The sequence below is a fragment of the Vicugna pacos genome, chromosome 23 (genome assembly GCF_048564905.1).
Source record: "Vicugna pacos chromosome 23, VicPac4, whole genome shotgun sequence".
NCBI lineage: Eukaryota > Metazoa > Chordata > Mammalia > Artiodactyla > Camelidae > Vicugna > Vicugna pacos.
Genome location: NC_133009.1, coordinates 11022673 through 11041880, shown reverse-complemented (window position 1 = coordinate 11041880; position 19208 = coordinate 11022673). Strand labels below are relative to the sequence as shown.

At 50.4% G+C, this 19208-nt stretch overlaps 1 protein-coding gene across 1 annotated transcript in view; it reads right to left on the bottom strand.

The window, feature by feature from the left end:
- The window catches only part of CAMK1G (calcium/calmodulin dependent protein kinase IG), a 28233-nt gene extending 14129 nt beyond the window's left edge, over nucleotides 1-14104 (bottom strand). The window contains exons 1-3 of the mRNA XM_072948243.1: nucleotides 14046-14104; nucleotides 13263-13341; nucleotides 3853-3973 (exon numbers count right to left, since the gene is read on the bottom strand). Of these exons, the coding sequence (XP_072804344.1) occupies nucleotides 3853-3973; nucleotides 13263-13341; nucleotides 14046-14096 (251 nt within the window). The 5' untranslated portion in view covers nucleotides 14097-14104. The remainder of the gene's footprint in view (nucleotides 1-3852; nucleotides 3974-13262; nucleotides 13342-14045) is intronic.
- Nucleotides 14105-19208: the final 5104 nt, after the last annotated feature.

The following is a 19208-nucleotide window of genomic DNA, read 5'->3' as shown; positions in this document are numbered from 1 at the left end:
ATCTGGCAGTAACAAGAGGAGACAGAGCTTGAGTGAGAAATAGCGGCACCATCCTCCTCCCTGCCAGCTGGGTTTTCTAGCGTGGAGGCCCGACAGCAATCAAGCCTGTGTAAGGACTTCCAGAATCTGCATGAGAAAATGCTTGGTGCTTCCTGTGTCTGAGTTTCCTGTTTTCCCCAGCTGCACTTGGAACTGAGTTAATCAGAGCCTTTAGAGCTTGCTCCATTCATTCATTCACTCACTCGTCCCTCCAATCAAGATTTATTGAGCACCTACTGAGTCTTAGACACTGGAGAGAAAGAGGTAAGTGTTTCTGCTCCTAAGGAACCTGCAGACTTAGTGAAGAACATGGACAAGAGAGCAATTAACGTGTGCTTTGAAAAACGTTACTCGGCATTCAAAGAGCACCTGTTGGGCTGACAGAGCCTCTCTGTGTTAGGTACTGGGATTAGGGTTGGTCTAGTTTAGACTCTAGTGTGAGAGATAGACACACACAGATCAGCGGGAAGGCTTATGGGACCACAGAAAACAGACACTTAAGACAGGGCCTCTGCCATGCTCGGGCAGGTTACACACTGCGTGATTCCAGGAGATGCCCATCCCCTCGGAGTCTGTATGTTTCCATACTTGTTATAACATCTTTCCTTTACACAGCAAGCTAGAGAAAAGGGTGCTTTTCCTCATGTATACAAGTGACCACTTGGAATGGTTGAGAAGCACATCTTTCACGGACCTCCAACTTAAGAACACGCTGAATTCAGTTTTAAGAGATGAATGAGAGTTAGCCCCGGTGAAAAAACAAGTTGGAAGTGATGTTGCAGGTTGGGGTGGGGCAGAAGCTTGAGAAAAAGCCTGGAGGCATGGAACAGCAGGTAGGGATGGGGCTGCTGCGGGCAGTCCGGCACCTGCTGTGAGGCAGGGAATGAAGGGAGGCGAATGTGGACCAGCACCAGGTCCTCTGCCTAGCTGCATATGGAAAGTGCTCAAGTGTCTGTGTGATGGATGGATGGATGGACGGATGGATGGATGGATGGATGGTTGGAATGGGATTTTGTTTTTTGTTGGAATGGGCTGTCCGTTCTACTCATCTTTTTTTTTTTAATTTTTTTTGGGTAGGGAGGTAGTAAGGTTTATTTATATTCATTTATTTATTTTTAATGGAGGTACTGGGGATTGAACCCAGGACCTCGTGTATGCTAAGCATGCGCTCTACCACTGAGCTAAACTCTCCCCCCAACTACTCATCTTTAGACCCCGCTTTCCTTGTCTTAAAATGAATTGAACCACTTGACCTTAGAGATTCCTTCCACCTGTGACTTTCTAGGATCCCCCCTTCAGAGTTTTCCCTTTCACCTGCATCTTTCGAACCACACATAGATGGTCCCCTGATTTCAGAGCTGACACCCACTCTGGGCTCACTTGTAAAATGAGATCAAGCTCAGACCTTCCTGGGGGATGGTTTACGCTGTAGCGTGTGGTGCTGTCCTGCCTCAGGCTGCCCTCTGCATTTTGTGTGTGTGTGTGTGTGTGTGTGTGTGTGTTTGGGGTGTGTGGCAGGAGCACAGGAGAGGAATTGGAAGACTTAGTTGTGCCATCTGTCAGACCGGGGAGCAGCGAGCTAGTTTTGAGCAGCCAAGCTTGCTCGGGTCAGAAGGCAAGACAGGCAGAGGCCTCAGAGTCAGGGGCGCTTGCTCTAACAGAACTTGACTTGTGTGTCCTGCTCTGCAGAGCTCTCTGCTCTTGCTGGGAGCCTGGATGGAGGAGGAGGAGGGGAGAACCAAGAAGCGAGATCTTTTCCTGGGCAGTGAAAGGAGGAGGCCCGGGACTTGGGTGACGTAGCTCTGTTATGGACTAGTTTTGCCCAGAGTCCCTACAGCTGCCCAGGGCCCTGGAATTGTGGGTGGCATCTGGGCAGATTTAGCAAAAGGCTATTTTCCCTGGTAGGTTGTCCCAGAGGAGCTGAGGACTAGAGAAAATGGGCCTTTGTTAGGGGATGCTGGTGTATATCCTGAACAGGGGAGGCAACTGTGTGCAACTGTCTCCTCTCCACAGCACGCCACCTGGGAAACCCTCTGGGGTCTGCAGTCTGGGCTGCCTGTCCTCGTCCTGAGCACCACAGAGGTGCCTTCTCTCTGGCTGTGACTTGCCCCCAGTCGTGTCTGCCTGCTCCCCTCCAATCAGTGTTGGGCTGGATACATTAGAGCCATCAGAAGCACTTAAAATTGATTCATGGCCTCCGGGTCCTGGCTCCTTAAATTCTGCTTTAGTAGTCTGGGACCAGAAACCTGGAATTTTCCGGAATTCCCTAGACTGAAATGATCTCAGGGAATCGTTAATTTTCTTGAGTGAGACAATGATATTGTGGATCCAGAAGAAAATGCCCTTATTCTTAGGAGATGCAAACAGAAGGATTCAGAGGCAACGTGTCATGATGTTTGCAACTTGTTTACAAATTGCTCAGCAAGGTGTGTGTGTGTAAAGCAAATACAGTGAAATGTCAATAACTGTCGAATTCAGGTGGTGGGGATATTGGTGTCCACTGCACTATGAGCGTACCTTTTCTTTACTTAAACTCTTTCACAGTTGGAAGATAGAGGCATGAGCTCCCCAGGGGACTCTGCTGTCCCCCTAGGTTTAGAAGCTGCTTCACTGAGCTCCTTGAGGGGGGTGTGCGCTCCAACACAAGTCTAAACAGATGGTGAATACACTCTTGTCAACCTGGGCTTCTTTCTCCCTCCTGCTCTTCATTTTTGGGATGCTTTAGCAAATCATTTCCGATTCAGTCCTGAGCATTGCCTCCCTCTCCTGCCTAACCCCCTCCTGGGCCACCCCTGTCTTGGCAAAGGCTGATGCTCAATGCCAGGGCAGCTGCAGAGACCCTCCTGCGTGCTGAGTGTCACCCTGGCTTGCGATGGGAGGGCTCCGAGGCCACCGCTCAGGGCCCAGCCATCTCCTCCCCGGCTCCAGTGAGCGTGTGGGCAGCCTTCACTGCCTGAGGTCACCGCCTCCCAGCCAAGGCAGAGGGAGCTAAATTTAGCCAGAGCTGGCTAAAATGAAAGCTTGCTTGACTGGACAGCCCACTAAGGGCCCCTCACTTCCATGGCCCAATTAGCCCAGGCTAATTAGCTGACCAGCTGGGGTTCTGAGGCCCTGGGAGCCTGTGGCCCAGAACTGCTGCCAGCCTGCGTCAAAGGCTGCAGCCTCCCCCGGCAGAGAGGCAGGACTAAGGGCGAGTCAGCTCCAGACAAGATGTCTCTGCTCCTCCAGCCGTGTAATCGCTGTCAAGGGGCAGGCACAGACACCCTAGAGGCTGGTAGGAGTTTGGGCTACAGCGTGATTTTATTTTCCCAACATGGTACCTAAATATGGAGCAGAGAGGATGCCAGTGGTGGGAGCTGATTCAGGTGTGTGTAACCCATCAGCCCTAGAAGCGCCTTCTTCCGTCAAGTCTATAGCAGACAAGGGTTTGACCTGTTCACTGCAACATTAGGGATGGGGGATGAGGAAGCTGGGTGAGGGGGCCCAGGGAGATTCTGCGGTCAGAGAGTCTCCAGAAGTGCTCCAGAACTCCTCTTTCCTGTGACCAGGGCAAGGATCACAAGCTGTCACAGATCTGGAAGCAGGGCAGGATCTCCGGAGGGTGAGGAGGTAGAACCTGGGTGTCAGGGCTGGATGGTCCTCTGTGTTACCCGGGGTGCTTCCCTGTTTGACCTCCCCAGGCCCCTCAGAGCTACTGAGCCGGTGTTACAACAGACTCAGTCCTGGTTTATCCTTCCCCATTGGCCCAGGACCACTCTTTTCCAGCTCCCCACGGCTGGCAGCCCAGCCGCCCCATCTCCGCCCAGGACTCACGAGCCCAGCACTTCCATGAAGATGAACGTTTTCCGGATGTTGGTGGTCTGTTTCTTCCAGGAGCTGCAGTCATCTTCTTCCTTCCGACCCATCGCCTCCAGAGTTGAAGCTTCTGGGGATGCTGTGTTTGAGGAAGGGAAGAAAGGGTCTGATCAGCTAATTTCTCAAATAGGAGGAGAACAAGTTGTAAAAAGAGTCTAAGATACCCACATCATTCATGTAAAGCTAGAAGGAAGAATTAGGAGCAAAACCTGGATAACTGGCAAAAATCAGGCTTATTCTGTCCATTTGCTCTTTAAATGAATAACAAATTTTACTACTATGTACCCATTGTGCCTGCCCCGTGCTTCTGGAGTTTAGAGTCTAGGAGTTGAAACTCCACTTTGTACAAATGCATTTAAGGACATAACGCACACATGTGTAGACTGACATGGGACTATCCACCTTGAGGGGATCTGAGCTGTTTCTTGTGAGACCGAGTGATCACCAAGGTATTTATTCAGACTACTGAGTCACCAGACTTCTTCGTGTGGTCACAGCTCGGCTGCCTCCCCCTGTCATTACTATTAACTTCTCTCCTACCTGTGATGGGTTAAAGGAATGAATATTAGATGAGTGAGCGTTGTGTTTCCTCGTAACTCCCACAACATTTAGCAGAGTGCTAGAAAAATAGTTATTTGTTAAAATCTGAATTGGGCGGGGGAGGGTACAGCTCAAAGTGCTAGAGTGCATGCTTTGCATGTACGAGATCCTGAGTTCGATCCCCAATACTATGTCTAAAAAAAAAAAATAAATAAACCTAATTACTTCCCTCCCCGCTTCCCCCACCAAAAAAAAAAAAAAATCTGAATTGGAATGTGTCCTGACTTTATATGAGAGTTCCGGAGTCACCAGCTTCGTTCAACAGTCAAGACCCATGACGTGCCAGGGGCTGAAATATGCACTGTGACTGTATCCCTGTAAGTAACACCTGCAGTGAACCCTCCCCGTTGAGCCATGTCTATCATTGGTCGCCAGCTGGGACCCTGGATGATGTAATAAGAAATAGAGACCCAGAGAAGTGGTCTTAGCGTCTAGTGAGGTAGTTAGAGCAGATCTCACATCTTTTATAAGGATGATTCAGAATGATTATCTGAAGATCAGATAATCTAGCCAAGGTTATAGAGCTAATCACTTGCATTCTAGATTTCTTCTTCAAGATTTGGAATAGAAGCTATGTACAACCCCCTCACTGTATCACACTGGATTCCAGCCCCCTGCCTTCTAGGTCTAGTGTCTTACTTAGCATTTTTCAATGCACTTTAAGACAAATGAGTTCCCGTGATATTTCATCGAAAGGTAAACTTGCTGATGGTACTCCGCGTATAACCCAGTGGTCAGATGGACCACACAGGTGATGACCCTGCCTTCCTGGGGCCGGCAGCCCGGAGGAGCCAGGCAATGAGCAAGTAAGCTAACAGGTGTATAGTGACAAAGGGTGGTTAAACCATGAGCAAAACCTGAGCTTGTAAGACAATCAGGGAGGGTCTTCCTTAGAAAGAAGGGTGAGCCTCTCTGACCAGGTCACATTTAGCTGAGATGGGAAGTTGGTGAAGAAGCCAGTTAAGCATAGAACATGTGAAGTGGCATTTTGGCAGAAGGGATAATTTATAAAAGTGCAGAGGGGGAAAGAGACTGAAGGGACAGTGTGGCTGGAACAGGCTGAGCTCTGTTACGTTAAACTGATGTATTTTCATTCCTGGTAACCCCCACCTGGAAGATACATGTCATAAGACAGTTTCTGTGGTAGAGAGGGAAACCTTTTCTACTGTTAAGTCCCAGTTGTGAGGGGACTTGAGATCCTAGGAATAAGAAGGTGACACAAGGAAGGAGAGAGGTGTGGAAAAACTGACACTTTTGGCCCAAGTGGACCCTGAGAAGGAGATGGAGAGACAGAGGGTGTGGCTGTCAGAAGCACACATCTTTGCTTTCACCCTCTCAGGGTAAACATCCACCCAGGAGTGGGGGAGATCGGTGACAGCAATGGGTGGGCTTGGGTGGGCTCCCCAGGACCCTGCTGGTGGGAGACTATAAGCCCAGGAGAAACTCTGACCACAACCACATTTAACAGGTGGCAAGTCATCATGGGGCAGGCCGAGAGGGCGAAGATGAGCGAGATGGTGTCACGACCTGCAGGGACTCCAGAAGTTCCCCAGGGCCCGTGGGGCTGGAGCCAGCCTGTATCAGCTCATGATGACTGACCGTATTTATTTCTTCCAGCTCCATGCTCGGTGGCCTCACGTTGTTAGCTCGGAAAGGACCACAGTGGGAGTATCTACACCATGGAAACAGGCAAAGGCTACCATCTGGGCTCCTCCCACCCCTCCCCCCGCCTCCAAGAACCCGACCTTAAGCATTTATCAGCTCCCCTCTGCCCTCCGCCCTGGTGAGGGGATACAGAGTGGCTAGTGGACCTGTACTGGGATCTGGGAGAAGAGATGGTTACAATCAGGTCTTCTCAGGTGGGAGCAAGTGTCTGGAATCAGGCTTTTAGTGGGAGGTGTCAGCATAATGCCCCGGGGCCAGAAGGGACCAGGCATACTTCGGGCATCACTAGTCAGCCTCTGCTGAGCTCCCAGAGAACTGGGGCCTGAAGTCGCTGATAAGCCTGGGGCCCCTTTCTCCCATGCCACAGCCAGGTCCGGTAAGTACCTTACGACAGAAAAGGTCACCTTGAAATAGAACAGGAAGCAGAAAAGCCATATCAAGGCTCTGCGTTTTCCTGGAGGACATACTGGGTCTGCTAAATGAGACTCTATTAAACCTGAGAAGCTGTAATGGGTAAGTTCAAATATAAAGTTCCCTGTCGCCCTTTTTGCTGCCTGGTAGGGTGGGAGTTCACAGGAAAGATTTTATAGGAAATAAAGAAGGTAACTTTTCTTTGCACATTTTAGTCTAGCGTGCAAATGGGCAGCCTGGCTATGTAATGATTAGTGCCTATTATAAAAAACACATGTAGGAAATGTTAAGAATTCCTTTGCATTTGATACAGCCGAATACAGAGCTGGTATAACCGTGTATCTTCAGGCCCATGTACTGATTTCTTCCCTTTGACAGGGTAGCAGCCCTGAGGGACCACAGCAGTTCAGGGGCCAGGCACTGACCAGAGGAGCACTCACCAGCAACGCAGTGGTGGGCTGACCATGGACTTGAAGGGCCCAGTCTACAAAGTGGAGACCAGTGAGCCCCGACTGGCAGAGATTGCTTTGGGCAAGATGAGAGGGCTATCTTTAGCCAGACACCATTCTGCAGGCTCTTAACCTCAAATCCAGCAGCTTCCACTGATCAGAATGGTTGGCATCTGGGCTTGTACCAAATGCTTCTTATGGTAGGGGCACGCCACAGCTGAGAAGGAGGTGAGGGGCATGAGGGCAAAGGGTTGGAGGTTAAAAGGAACCAATAACAGGGTTCGTTTGTGTGACTCCCTCTCTGTCTCTCCGCTCCATAGAACAGCAGGGCTGGAGACGCTGCCTTTCCAGGTAAGGAGCCAATCGAGAGCCTTCTTTCCAGCTTTGGCCCATCAGCGGGACGTGCGTCCCTCCCCCTTCTGGAGCCCCCATGGAAGGACGGCCCGCTCTCCAGGAGGCAGTGCCACCTCATTAGCAGATCTGTACTCGCTGTTCTTTCTTCCCCACCGCTCTTAAAAAACTTAAAAACATAGTATTCTTAGCCTCAGCGAGGCTATAAGAAAACCTGTCTCCCGCCCACCCCTCCTCCCATACACTCAACCCTAACAATTTAGTTCCATCTTCAGAGCCACGTGGAAAGCTCAGGGGCCCAGATTTGAAACCCCACCTCATTCCTGCCCCTCCTTGACTGTGGAGAAACCTCAAGGCCGGGTGCCCTGCGTGGTGGGGGTCCACAGTGTGCTCTGAGATGGGGTCGGGGTGGGGTAGGGCCTGTTGGTTGCTGCCTTTTGCTTCTTTCCCTGAAAGTCCTCCCCCTCCTCTCTTGGCTTCTGTAACTGAGACCCTTTCAGAGGAAAAGAAAACACCTTCTGAGAAGGTTGAAGTTTTCATGATTGCTCTCATTTGGTTCTAAAGTAACCCCCGCAGGGCACCGCCTTGCTCCTGGCTACTGCCGGTTGTGTGGTGTTCCGTGTGACTGATGGTCTTCTTGGACTCTGGGGAGAACATTTCAGAGCTGGGGAGGGAAAAGCTCTTCCTCAAGGGCAGGCTGCACTGCCATGGGGTGGACTCTGCCCCTGAGAGTGGCCCTTTCTGAGCTCCTGGGAAGAGGCTGGGGACATCCAGGCTGGCTACTGAGGAGGTGCTGGGCAGAAACGCTCAGGCCGCGAGCCTGCATGGTTCTCATGGAGTGTCACTGTCCTTTTCTCCTTCCCAGGCTCCATCTGGTCACAGGGGCAGCACAAGCCCCAGACAGAAGTCCAACGCAGACTAAGTTTATCTTCGGGCCCTCCTCATTGCCATCACCACACCCCAAAGGTACCAAGCCATCTCATGACACCTCCCTGCTCTGGACCCTCTCTCTGATTTTTAAAAAAATTTGTATATTTATAATACATATTATATTATATATTTTAATATATTAATGTGCGTGTGTATACACAAACACACACACATTTAATGGAGGTACTGGGAATTGAACCCAGGACATCCCTCGTGCATGCCAAGCACCTGCTCTACCACTGAGTATACCGACCCTGGATCTGCTCTCCGGACCCTCACTCCTGCCTGCCCTGGTCCACATGGCCTCCTTATCCAAAGTTTTCTATTTTGAGCCACAGCCACTTAGTTCTGCTCCGAGATGCTTTTTAAATGAATCAGTAGGGCTCATTGCTTCAAAAGGTCACCCCACCAGATGAGCTGCCCCAGAATCTCAGGGGCACCATGTTTTAATCCAGAGGCATTCAGTTCAGTCCCAGCCAATGTATGTTTCCCAAACCCACAGTAGGTTCCTAAGCTGGACGTGAATGAACTGGAGGAGACAGGGACAGGGAAGGAAGGAATCTTGGAGCAGCACATCTGCAGGCTTCAGCACACAGATAATGGTCCCCAGCTCTGCCTATGGGAGCAGACCTCGCCAGGGCTCTCGCTTGAGGCTTCTGAGCAAGGAGGCGCAGATGACTCCGGAGCAGAGTGACCAGGTCACAGAGCCTTCCTGCCTGCCTTCCAGGTGTAGCTCTTTTACTGACCCCGGAGGAATCAGCCCACCCACAGGCTGCTTTGTAGTGTACTTCCAGGGTTTTCCATGCCTTGAGAACAAGACTCGGAAAGGGGTGTGGGTCTTGGGAGGGAGGTTATCCATTGGCTCACCTTTCGTAAGAATGTGCTCTCTGCCTCCAGGCTGGGGCACACAGAATCATGGCAATACAGAAGTCGTTTGTTTATCAAGGGGCTAAAAGACTAAAAGCTGGGATACTTTCTTGCCTGGGCCCCAGTTTGCTGTACTCTGGCCCATCCTGGACTGTCCATCATGCTCTGGATTGAGAGGCACACTGGAAAGAGGTCAAGTTCTGACTCTAGTCTTGACTCAGCACCAAGCAGCTGTGTAGCCCCAGGCAGATCACTCTGCCTCTCTGGGCATCCAATTTTCTCCTTAGTGAGAAAAGGAGAATGGACTAGATTAGGGGTCCCTGACATTTGTGATTTAGAATATCAGTCCCCGGAGACTCCCTGTAAGCCAAGTGGATTTGCTACCCACCCCTTCTTGAAGATTCATGATCCGTGTTAGCTTTTTAAAGGCTCTGAGGGCTGGTAAAGACACCTGCCTGATGCTCTTTAACCTGGCGTCCCCCAGCTTTACTGGATTGTAATTGGAAATTCTCGCCTTTCACAACACCTGCTAGCATCGAGATGCTCTAGGGTTGCTTGAGCTTGCTTTGGGAAGTGGAGACCAGGCCAGCTCTGATGTTTTGTGATTGCATATTTGAGCAATCTATGAAATTTCCAGCAGCCAGCTGCCATCACTCACAGTCCTACTTCCTTCATGGTGTCACAGTCACGTGGCTGGCTCTGCGTGGGCTGTCAGAACCCATTTCTGATTCATGGGCTGCAGCTCAAGTGGATGGTCAGCTAGCCAGTGCCCAGACCCTGGACCCTAAAGGCTTCTAGAGACTCCTGGCTGGATGGAACCTCCAAGGAACACGGGCCCCCTCCCCAGCCTTCCCACTAGCCCTGCATCTCAAAGGCCAACTCTGCATGCCAGTTTCTGTTCATAAAATCACAGAGGAAGGTGGTTTTTTCAATTGCCTCCTGCAGTTTATTTCAGGCTCAAACCCACATTTAAGTTTAACCAAGTCCCTCCTGCTGCAGCGACAAGGCAGAATTCATCTGTTGCTTAAGGTTTATCCTGTGCCTCTTATAGGGGCAATAAAGAGGAAATGAGGGGCTTCGTTGGTGGCTGAGGGGTCAACACATAAGAGTCACTGGAGAGAACAGGGCATGTTATTCTTAATGTGCTCAGTTTCCTCATTGGCTGGATGGGAATAATCACCCCTGTTCTGTTTATTTCTCGGGATTCCTGTGGGCGTCCAACACATCAGTGGGCACGAAAGCATTCTGCAACCTCTTAACTAGTGTGCAGCGGGCCCACTTGACAGGCACACAGATTAAACCCTGGGGAGAGAGAGGGGAAATAAATGATTTAAACGGGGCTGAGCTCAGAGCAGGAGATGTGAATCCGCTGTTCCCTCAGCTGGCCTTGACTCCCATGTGCCTTTCAAGTGTGATCCACATCTCACTGTTACTCTAAAGTGTTTGGAGACATGGTTTTCCGTCCATCATAGTCCTGAAATGCAAACCAACTACTTCATCTGGCCAAACAGGAAGACAGAAATGTGTTGTAGTAGTGGAGGAAGCCCGGCCTGCACTGGGGGGGGTCTTTCTAAGCAGTGTTCAAGGGTCATGGGTTTAACTGTGTGTCTGCCACACGCTGCCTTTCAGCTTAACTCCCATGCAAGAGGTGTCTCTTGGATACAGGTGTGGGGCTCAGCCTACAGCGCCTCCTGAAAGTGAGAGGGGGGAATCTCCACCCAGAGTGGGGGTGGGGGTGAGGAGAAGCAGGAGGAAGGGCGAGCGGAGCTCAGGACGGCTGTGGCCAGAAAGCCTTCCCCTCCCCACCTCCCTGCTCCAGGACGAGTTATCGACAGCCTGCCTGGCCGGGGCGGGGGGGGGGGGGGACACCCCGCGCTCCCCATCACCAGCTTGCTTTCTCGGCAGCAGCTCAGCCCCAGCCCCCTCCCCAGTGACCATGGCAGCGGCGGGCCTGCAGTTGTAGCCGCAGCCTGTTTGCAGACAGCCGCCTCCCCTCTCATTCATGCTGCAGCTCATTCATTCCACTGCCTCTGGCAGGCTGAGGCTGGGCCCCATCACCCTTAGGCACTCAATTTATTTCTGGCCGCGTGTGCACCTGTGTGAATGGGGGAGAGGGAGCCTGGGAGGCGCTCTCCTTTTAGAGGAGGATTCTTTTCAGTCCCAGCCAGAATCGCTCCCAGACCTCAAAGTATTCGCTGCCCTGGACTGATCACCTGGGTGGTCACTGTGCTGAGTGCTTTACCTGCACCATCTCGTTCAATGCCTTTCAAGGTAGGTATCGTTAACCCTATTTTATAGTTGAGGTACTGATGGGTAGAAATGATAAGAAAAATGCCCCAAATCAAACAGATAGTAAATGACAGAGCCAGGCATGAGCCCCAGACCATCGGACCCCAAGAGCAGTCTCCTTGTCCCCATCATGTAACCTGTTGCCTCTTTCCTGGGGGTGGCTGTCAGGATTTCACTTACCTCTGCCCTCATCCTGAGGATGCTCTCAGGTAATCCCCACAATGGACTGAATCCCCCTGGAACACATGGCTTGGCTTGAAGGATCTGGGAATGGCTGGATCCCGGGAACACTCAGCATTGAGACTGTGGCTGGACGTCTGTCTACCTCGTGCCTGAGCTGCGACTGGCTCTAGCTCAAACCTTTCTCACTCTAACCTTGAGCTTCTTTCCCCAAGTTCTGTCCCATCTTTTAAGAGTGCTCTTATTACACGTACACCTGCCCACACCCACACCATCGCTATCTGTAGTATCATGGAAAGGTCACTGATTAGGTCAGAAGATCTGGATTCAAATGCTACTATCATCAGATGGATAACATCAGTATCCAGCTTTGCAAACCTCCTTGGTCTCATCTTTACTAAGCGAGAAATACTATTTGCCCCACCTGCCTGATGGGCTTGTCTGAAAGATGATTAATTACAGGCACATTAGTCACTGTAAAGTGTGGTCCCCATATCAGGCATTACTAAGCACTTCGTGTTCTGGCCTTTGAGGTCTGGTCTCTGGCCCTTGTTAAGCTTGGGTCAGCAGGACCAGGGGCTGGGCTCTGTCTCCAGCTTCTAGTCTGGGAAGGATCTTCCCCTTACCCAGGACAGAACCTGCTTGACTCCCTTGACCCTTCTCAGAGATTCTCCTCCTCGGCCATTGGTCTGGCTTTAGAACAAGCACTGCAGCCAGGCCAGCAGGGAGAGCCCTGGCAGCCACCTCCGGGAGCCTCAGGGTTAACGTTTGTGCGTCAAAGTAACGTGGAGAAAAGGGGCCACAGTGCGCATGGGGGTGGTGGTGAATCCAGACCTCCTCTTAACCATCTTTACCTGAGAATTGAACTAAGGAAGTTTAGAGACCAGAGGGAGGTAAAGGAGGGGCCTCGTGACTGACAGCAGTGCCTCCGCTGAGTTCTGCATCCTAACGCACCAGGGACTGGAGGGGGAGCTGGAGCCGGCTGCGGACCCTGCCAGGAGGGACTGAGCCTGGTCCGCCTTCCTGGGGTCTGCAGAGCCACAGGCCGTTTACAAACCTCCTTTTTGCCCTCTGGCTCTTCTAATCCTCCCAGCAACCTGGACAGGTCAGCAGAACCAGCGTGGGCATTGTCCCATTTGACAGATGGGGTCAGAGAGGTTAAGAGGTGAAGGTTGAGCAGGAGGGAGGGATGCGAGCAGGCTGGAGGTCCCGACACCCTGCAGATGGACAGCCCCTCCCAGGCACAGAGCCTGGAGGACTGTCCCTAGAATGCAGCCTGCAGGCAGGCATTGCAGGAGGGGCATATACAGATATTTTGCTGCCTTTTCTCTGCCCAGAAGTGCAAAAGGTTCCCACTAGAGCCAACCCTGGAGCGATGGCTAGATGACTCCCTGCAGGGGTCCCACCCGGAGCCCCATTCAGACTTATCTTCCGAGAGACAGCTACAACTTCCCCTCTACCAGGAGAGTCAGGCAACACTGGAACTGGGGCTGAAATAAATACCCAAGTTTTGTTTGTTTGTTTTTTTGCAAAAGTGGCTCTTCAAACCCACTGTCTAGGAGCCACACGTCTCCCACTAAGCAAGGAAATCTCCTCAAACCCAACAAAGAAGTAGGTTCCTCTTACCCAGGGACTCCGAGAGAATGGGGCTCGTGGTGCTCCCACTCCAGCTCCTACAGGTCTGTGAAGATTGGCTGCTCCGGAGCTTCAACAATAAACCGAATTAAAGGGGAGGAATGCAGGGGTTTTCTTTCCCAGGACCGTAACCAGGCAGCCTTAAAGGGGAGGAAGAGCAGCGAGGGCGGCTCACAGCTCTCGCTCCTTTCCTCCGCTTTCCTCTCTGAGCAGATCTAGAGAAATGCTTTTGCGAAGGGACCCTTTTATGCCGTGTGTGTGTGCGTGCACGTGAGCACGCATGTGCGCGTGTGTATAATTGTGTTTGCACTGAGGTGTGTGATGGAAACCGAGAGGGGAAGAATAAAAAGCAAAATCAAAACATCACATTCAAGGTTTCCATTGGCCTGAGTGGGGTGATAACAGAAAATCAGAGACTGTCTGTCTCAGGTTCCCTCTTAACCACTCAGTTGCTGGTGTATGTTGTTTAAAAACACTTTCCCGAGTGACAGGATATCTACACTGGCTGGGAGGAGAGACGGAACGGCCCTCAGTGCCCTCCAGGCTTGTTCTCTTACAGAATGCGGGGCGGGGTGCTCGGATGTCCCGCGGGGGACCCTATGGAGGGTAGTTTTATCCAGTGTCTGTGGTAAGTCCCCTCTCTCCTATTTCTAGAAGCAAACCATTCTGATCCCCAAACCTACCATCTTCTTCTCGGTCCTAACCCACTGGTCCCCGGGAGACCATTCCCCTCCTTCTGGAAGCTGTTTGCTCCGTGTCTTCCCTCGCACTCACCTCTCTGCCCCGTCCTCGGCCAGGCCTGCGCCGTCTCCATCTTACTTTCATTGCAAGTTCCTCGGATCCCGTCTTCTGCCCTCTTGCTTTCTCTTTCTCTACTCTCCCCTTAATCCTAACAAACTCACAGGGGTTTTTTTTTTTTTTATCATCATCACGCGAATGCTTAAAATTAACACCCCCATCCTAAACCTCAGCCTCCAACGTTCACTTCCATCCACAAAAACCTGAACTTTTTCAAACCCACAATCCTGTCTTTCCCAGTCAGCTAAAGGACTACCCCTCCCCAAACACTCAAGTTGGAGACCCAGGTGCTCTCGTTTTCATGGTCTTCCAGATTCAATCAGCTGTTAGGTGTTGCACTGAATTCGCTTTTAAATTAAGCCGTTCCAGTCAACGTCTTTTAAAACCCTTTTATTATTTATTTATTTTTATTTGAAGTGTAGTTGATTTACAGAGTCGTGCTCGTTTAGTACCTTTCCATTTTTAATCATTTGTATTTTGAAAATAAATAATAGATTTATACGGGTCAGAAATCAGAACTCTGTTAAAAGCCATACCTAGAGGGCCCTCACCCCATCCACTCTGCACCCACTCCTGCCCCCTGCCCTGCCCTGTGCAGGTGGCCGCTTTCATCACTTTCTCGTGTTCTCCAGTATTTCACGTGGAGACAAACAAACAAATATGTATATATTCCCTGCCCCCACCCCCTTTGTTACACAAAAGGCAGTAAGTAAATGCTGCCTCTTTCAAGTTTTCATCTCTACAATCTTAATTCAGGCCCCCTTCCCCTCTTGGGTATTGTTGGCCTGGTGGTAGACAAGGTTCCAACTGGTCTCTAGGTGAGGTGGTCGACTGGGATAGTGAAAAGTGGCTCTGGAGAAGACTTCTAGGTTGGACTCCTGAGCTGTCTGTTGAAGAGGTGAGTGGCCTTGGATAAGTGGCTTAGCTTCTCTGTGCCTCAGTTTTCTTCATCTGTTAAATGGGTTAATCATTGAACTTATTTCTTGCACTAGTAGGATGGAGTGAGACAGAATGCAAGTTGCTTAGAATAGTGACTGGCACTTGGTAGGCCGTCAATAAATGTGAGCTATTTTTTATTTTCTTTCCCATCTAACTTTCATTTTTGCTAGAATTATCTCAATAAAAAAATTGCTTCCACCTCAAAAATATCCATTACCTGCAGAAAAAAATCCAAACACTTCAACCCATCATTGAAGGCATTCCAGGATCTGGCACAAAACCATGCCCCGTCCCCTGAGTGCCTTCGTTCACCCAGCCGACACTCCAGCCATACCATGGAAGGCACTGATTTCTAACACATCGCTTATTTCCAAAGCTCCTGACCTTGGCTGATGCTGATCTGTCAGTGTCGAATGCCCTTTCCTCACTCTCTGCCTATGGAAATGTTATGGATTTTAAAAGACCACGTCAAATGCTACCTCATCCATGAAGCCTTCCATGATTTCCTCACCCTGTTAGAAGTAATCACTGCTTTCTCTGGGCTGTTCCCCAAACTCTTTGTCTATGACTCTCCTGAGTTCTTAATCTTTTTCTGCTTTGAATTCTAGTTTATGTTTTCACTGCTGTCTCCCTTCTTTTTTTTTAATTTTAAAAATTTATTTATTTTTTAATTCATTCATTCATTCATTCATTCAGTCTCCCTTCTTGAATTGAGAGTTCTTAGGGCAGCGAGTTTTCCTCTGCTCCTGCCCTCTTGTCCTCCTTTCCCGAATCCTCCTCCTGTGTCTGGCACAGGGCAGGCACTCGGCCAATGTTTAATGATGAACCCAATAAGTCCATCAGCCACCAGAAGTCGAAAGGCCTTAGAGAGTCATAATTAAATAAGATATGCTCTGCTGGTGGTTAGTGTACGTAGTAAGTACTCAGTAAATGGTAACTCTTATTAATTAGTATTGATAACAAGAACAATAGTGTATTATTGTTACAGGCCTAACATCCTGTTTATCACTTAGATTCTCCAGGCATAGCATCCCTGAGGAGCAGCTGTCCTCCCCCTGTGGGAACACTAGAACTGGGGGTAGTCAAGCAAGGCCCACGGGTCTCAAAGATGTTTCTCTCCATAGGGAGCTGAATTCTGCCCCTCTGGAGTCCCCTGCCAGCCCACATGTACATACACTCACTCCTTAAATATTTATCAATCACTGACTGTGTACCAGGAGTTGAGGATAGAAACCAGACTCAGCTTCTGTGCTTTTAGAAATTCCACTGTCCAAGCTCAGGAATCAGTCAGCTCTGCCCTTGGTAACTCAGAATATGTGGCTTTGTCCTGCAGGGGTCCTTGTATTCTGGTACAAGTTTGAACTGGGCAAGAAACTGCCTGTCAGCGCCAGGCCACCAGCATCCTTCTCCCTCCCCACCCCCCAACCCTATCCACTGGCACACACACCGCTGGTCCTGGAGAGCCTCAGAGCCAGGGATGAATTCTTAGCTGCAGAAACAGAAACAGGTTCAGCGGATGCTGGGTACCATGGGAGAACGTGTTGCCTCTTTGCGCTGCATTCAGAAGGTGGATGCTTTTGCAGGTACTGAAGGGGCCATACGCCAGACATCAGAGGCCAGAGCGGGGACAGAGCATCCACTGCTCCAGTATGGGTGACAGGAAAACTGAAGGGCCTTCGGGAATATTTCCCAAAGAGATGGAAGAGAGCTTTCGGCGTGATAACACACGCAGGATCGTGCACACACACACGCGCACATACACAACCATGCTTGCAATTTTAACCAATTTGGATTCTTTTAATGGCCTTATTGCTATATTTTCCCTAGTCCACAATTCAACCAAATATTTATCAATCATCAACCATGAGCCCAGTAAGAGATAAGACTAAAACACAGAGAAAAATCAGAGACCGATCCATAGTGAAATAGGGTGCTATTAACTCATGTTGTCACCAGAGATGAGTCCATGGCGAGATGGCTGTGGGTTGGAGACATCAGGAAACATTTCATGGCAAAGTTTCATGGGAGGCAGCGTGGGCTTTGAGGAGTGGGACCAGATTTGGGAGGTGTGGTGGGTGGGGTGGGATTTGGGAAAACACAGAGCGTGGAACACACAAGCCCATGCTGGAGATGTGGAGGTGGCCCTGCAATGTGGTGGGAGATAGTTTGGCCAGGCAGGGTGTTGAAAGAGTGAAGGCTTTGGTCTTGCCTGCAAAGGCAGCAGAGCGTCACTGCAGGTACTTAAGCAAGGCTGTTGGTGGGAACCCAGTGGTGATGTGCCTGGCGCTGGGGGATGTCGGAGACTGGAAAATCAGCAGAGAAGCTTTGCAGACCTGAGGGGAGGAGGGCTTGAACCAAGGGGGAGCAGGAGTGGAGAGGAGAAGGGAGTGGCCTGAAGGGGGCGCCATGGCCCGTTAGGGAGCATCCTCCTCTCACCCCCAAAAGACAGATGGGTCCGAGCTTATCAAGCTGTTTAGTTCACAGGTGATGCTGGAGAAGTGGCCGAGCGTACACAAGTCCCCACCTCCGCTGCTTCCACGTGGTCACGCTAACTCAAACAAAATAAGGAGTCCTTCCATGGTTGGGCTAAGGAGGAGAAAAGGGAGACGCGCGCGCTTGTGAGGACAGAACGAGCCTTTGTCCGTCAAAGAGTAGATTCTTGCCTCCCCTTGGTCTGCACTGTCTTTTATTTAATTAGAGCTCAGACTGAGATTTTTGGACAGCAGATGACAAGACATAACGGGCGCCAGGGCGGAAAAGGAAGACAAAACAGCCTCCCTTCGCTCATTCATGCAACAAATATTTGGTAAGCACCTACTCTGTCCTGGGCAATGCACCGGGCTCTGAGCACACAGCCACAACACAGTAGGCACGGCCTGCCCTAACGGGTCTTGTGTCCTGGCAGTAATGTCAGATTTCAAACAAATATGGATCATGACAATTGTGACGAGTGCTAAGTACAGTTTACGGCATTAAGAGAGTATATGTTAGGGGGAATGTTACCAGCCCTGAGGAAGTGACTTTCCAACTGGAATTAGAAGAAAGAAGAATCACCTACAAGAAAAGCTGGAGACATCAAAGAATAGCATGTGTAAGGGCCTTGGGGTGGAAAGGAGCCATACCTACCGGAGAGCCAGAGAAGTGCATTGTGGCTGGGTGGTGAGAGCCAGAGGGAGAGGAGCCCTGAGTGCTACTGGTGTGGCAGGAAAAGGAGGAAACTGCAAGCTTTCAAAGTATGATGGGAAGGATGGTGAGAGGGGGAGGGGCCACCAAGGAACAAGTACCCCTGATGTCAGAACACATTTCCAACTGAAGCTGGTTAACAGAGAATGGAATGGGCATTCCAGGGAGGAGGTCGGGGGGAGAGAATGGAAGTCAGGACAGCAGAGACAGGCTGGCACACAGGCGTGAATCAGTGTGAGACTTGCTACTTCAGTATTTATTTGTTTTAAAAATAAGACACCAGATTTCTAGTGCTTCCAGGAATAGGCATGGTCTGCGTTGTTCCTGCAGCCTCCGATGTGCTCCTTTTAAAACTTGAGGTGGATCTTTAAAAAGTCCCCTCTCCTGGATCCTCAGGCAAAATGGACCACCCTCTCTGATCTCCTAAAGCCCGTCTGTGCCACCGCGTCCACCCTGCTCCACTGCAGTGGAAATTGGCCCAATACATGTCAAATTTGTCCATTAGTGACCATCTGAGGGTAGAATCCATACCTCAATTACCTCTATAACCACCATATGACATTGTCTGGCAGAGAGCATATTCCACAAAGGTCTGCGAAATCAAAGAGCTGAATAAACCCTGGAAGGAGCATTTTCTGGTGTGTCCTGAATTTGACACCATTAATGGTTGGAGGAGGAGGAATTGGGTCCATCCGTAACAGGCTACCATGGGCTGCCCCTACGCACATACAGAACCCAGAAGAAATAGAAAACAGTTCAGTTCTTCAGGTATGTGTTGCCTCTTCCAATTTTTTAGGGTCTGTAGAGCTGGATGTCGGGTGAGCCATTCAGTCCACATCGCTGGCTGCTTCCCCACAGCCCTTCCACCTGGGGAGGATGGTATCAATTACACCTCTCCTTTCGAATGACTCCTTCATCCTAACTGCCCTTCCCGCACATCCTTCTAGCCTTCTCAGCCTCTGCCAAGGTTCAACAAGCGTTCAGCTATATCTAGTCTACCCCGGGTCAGGTGGTGGT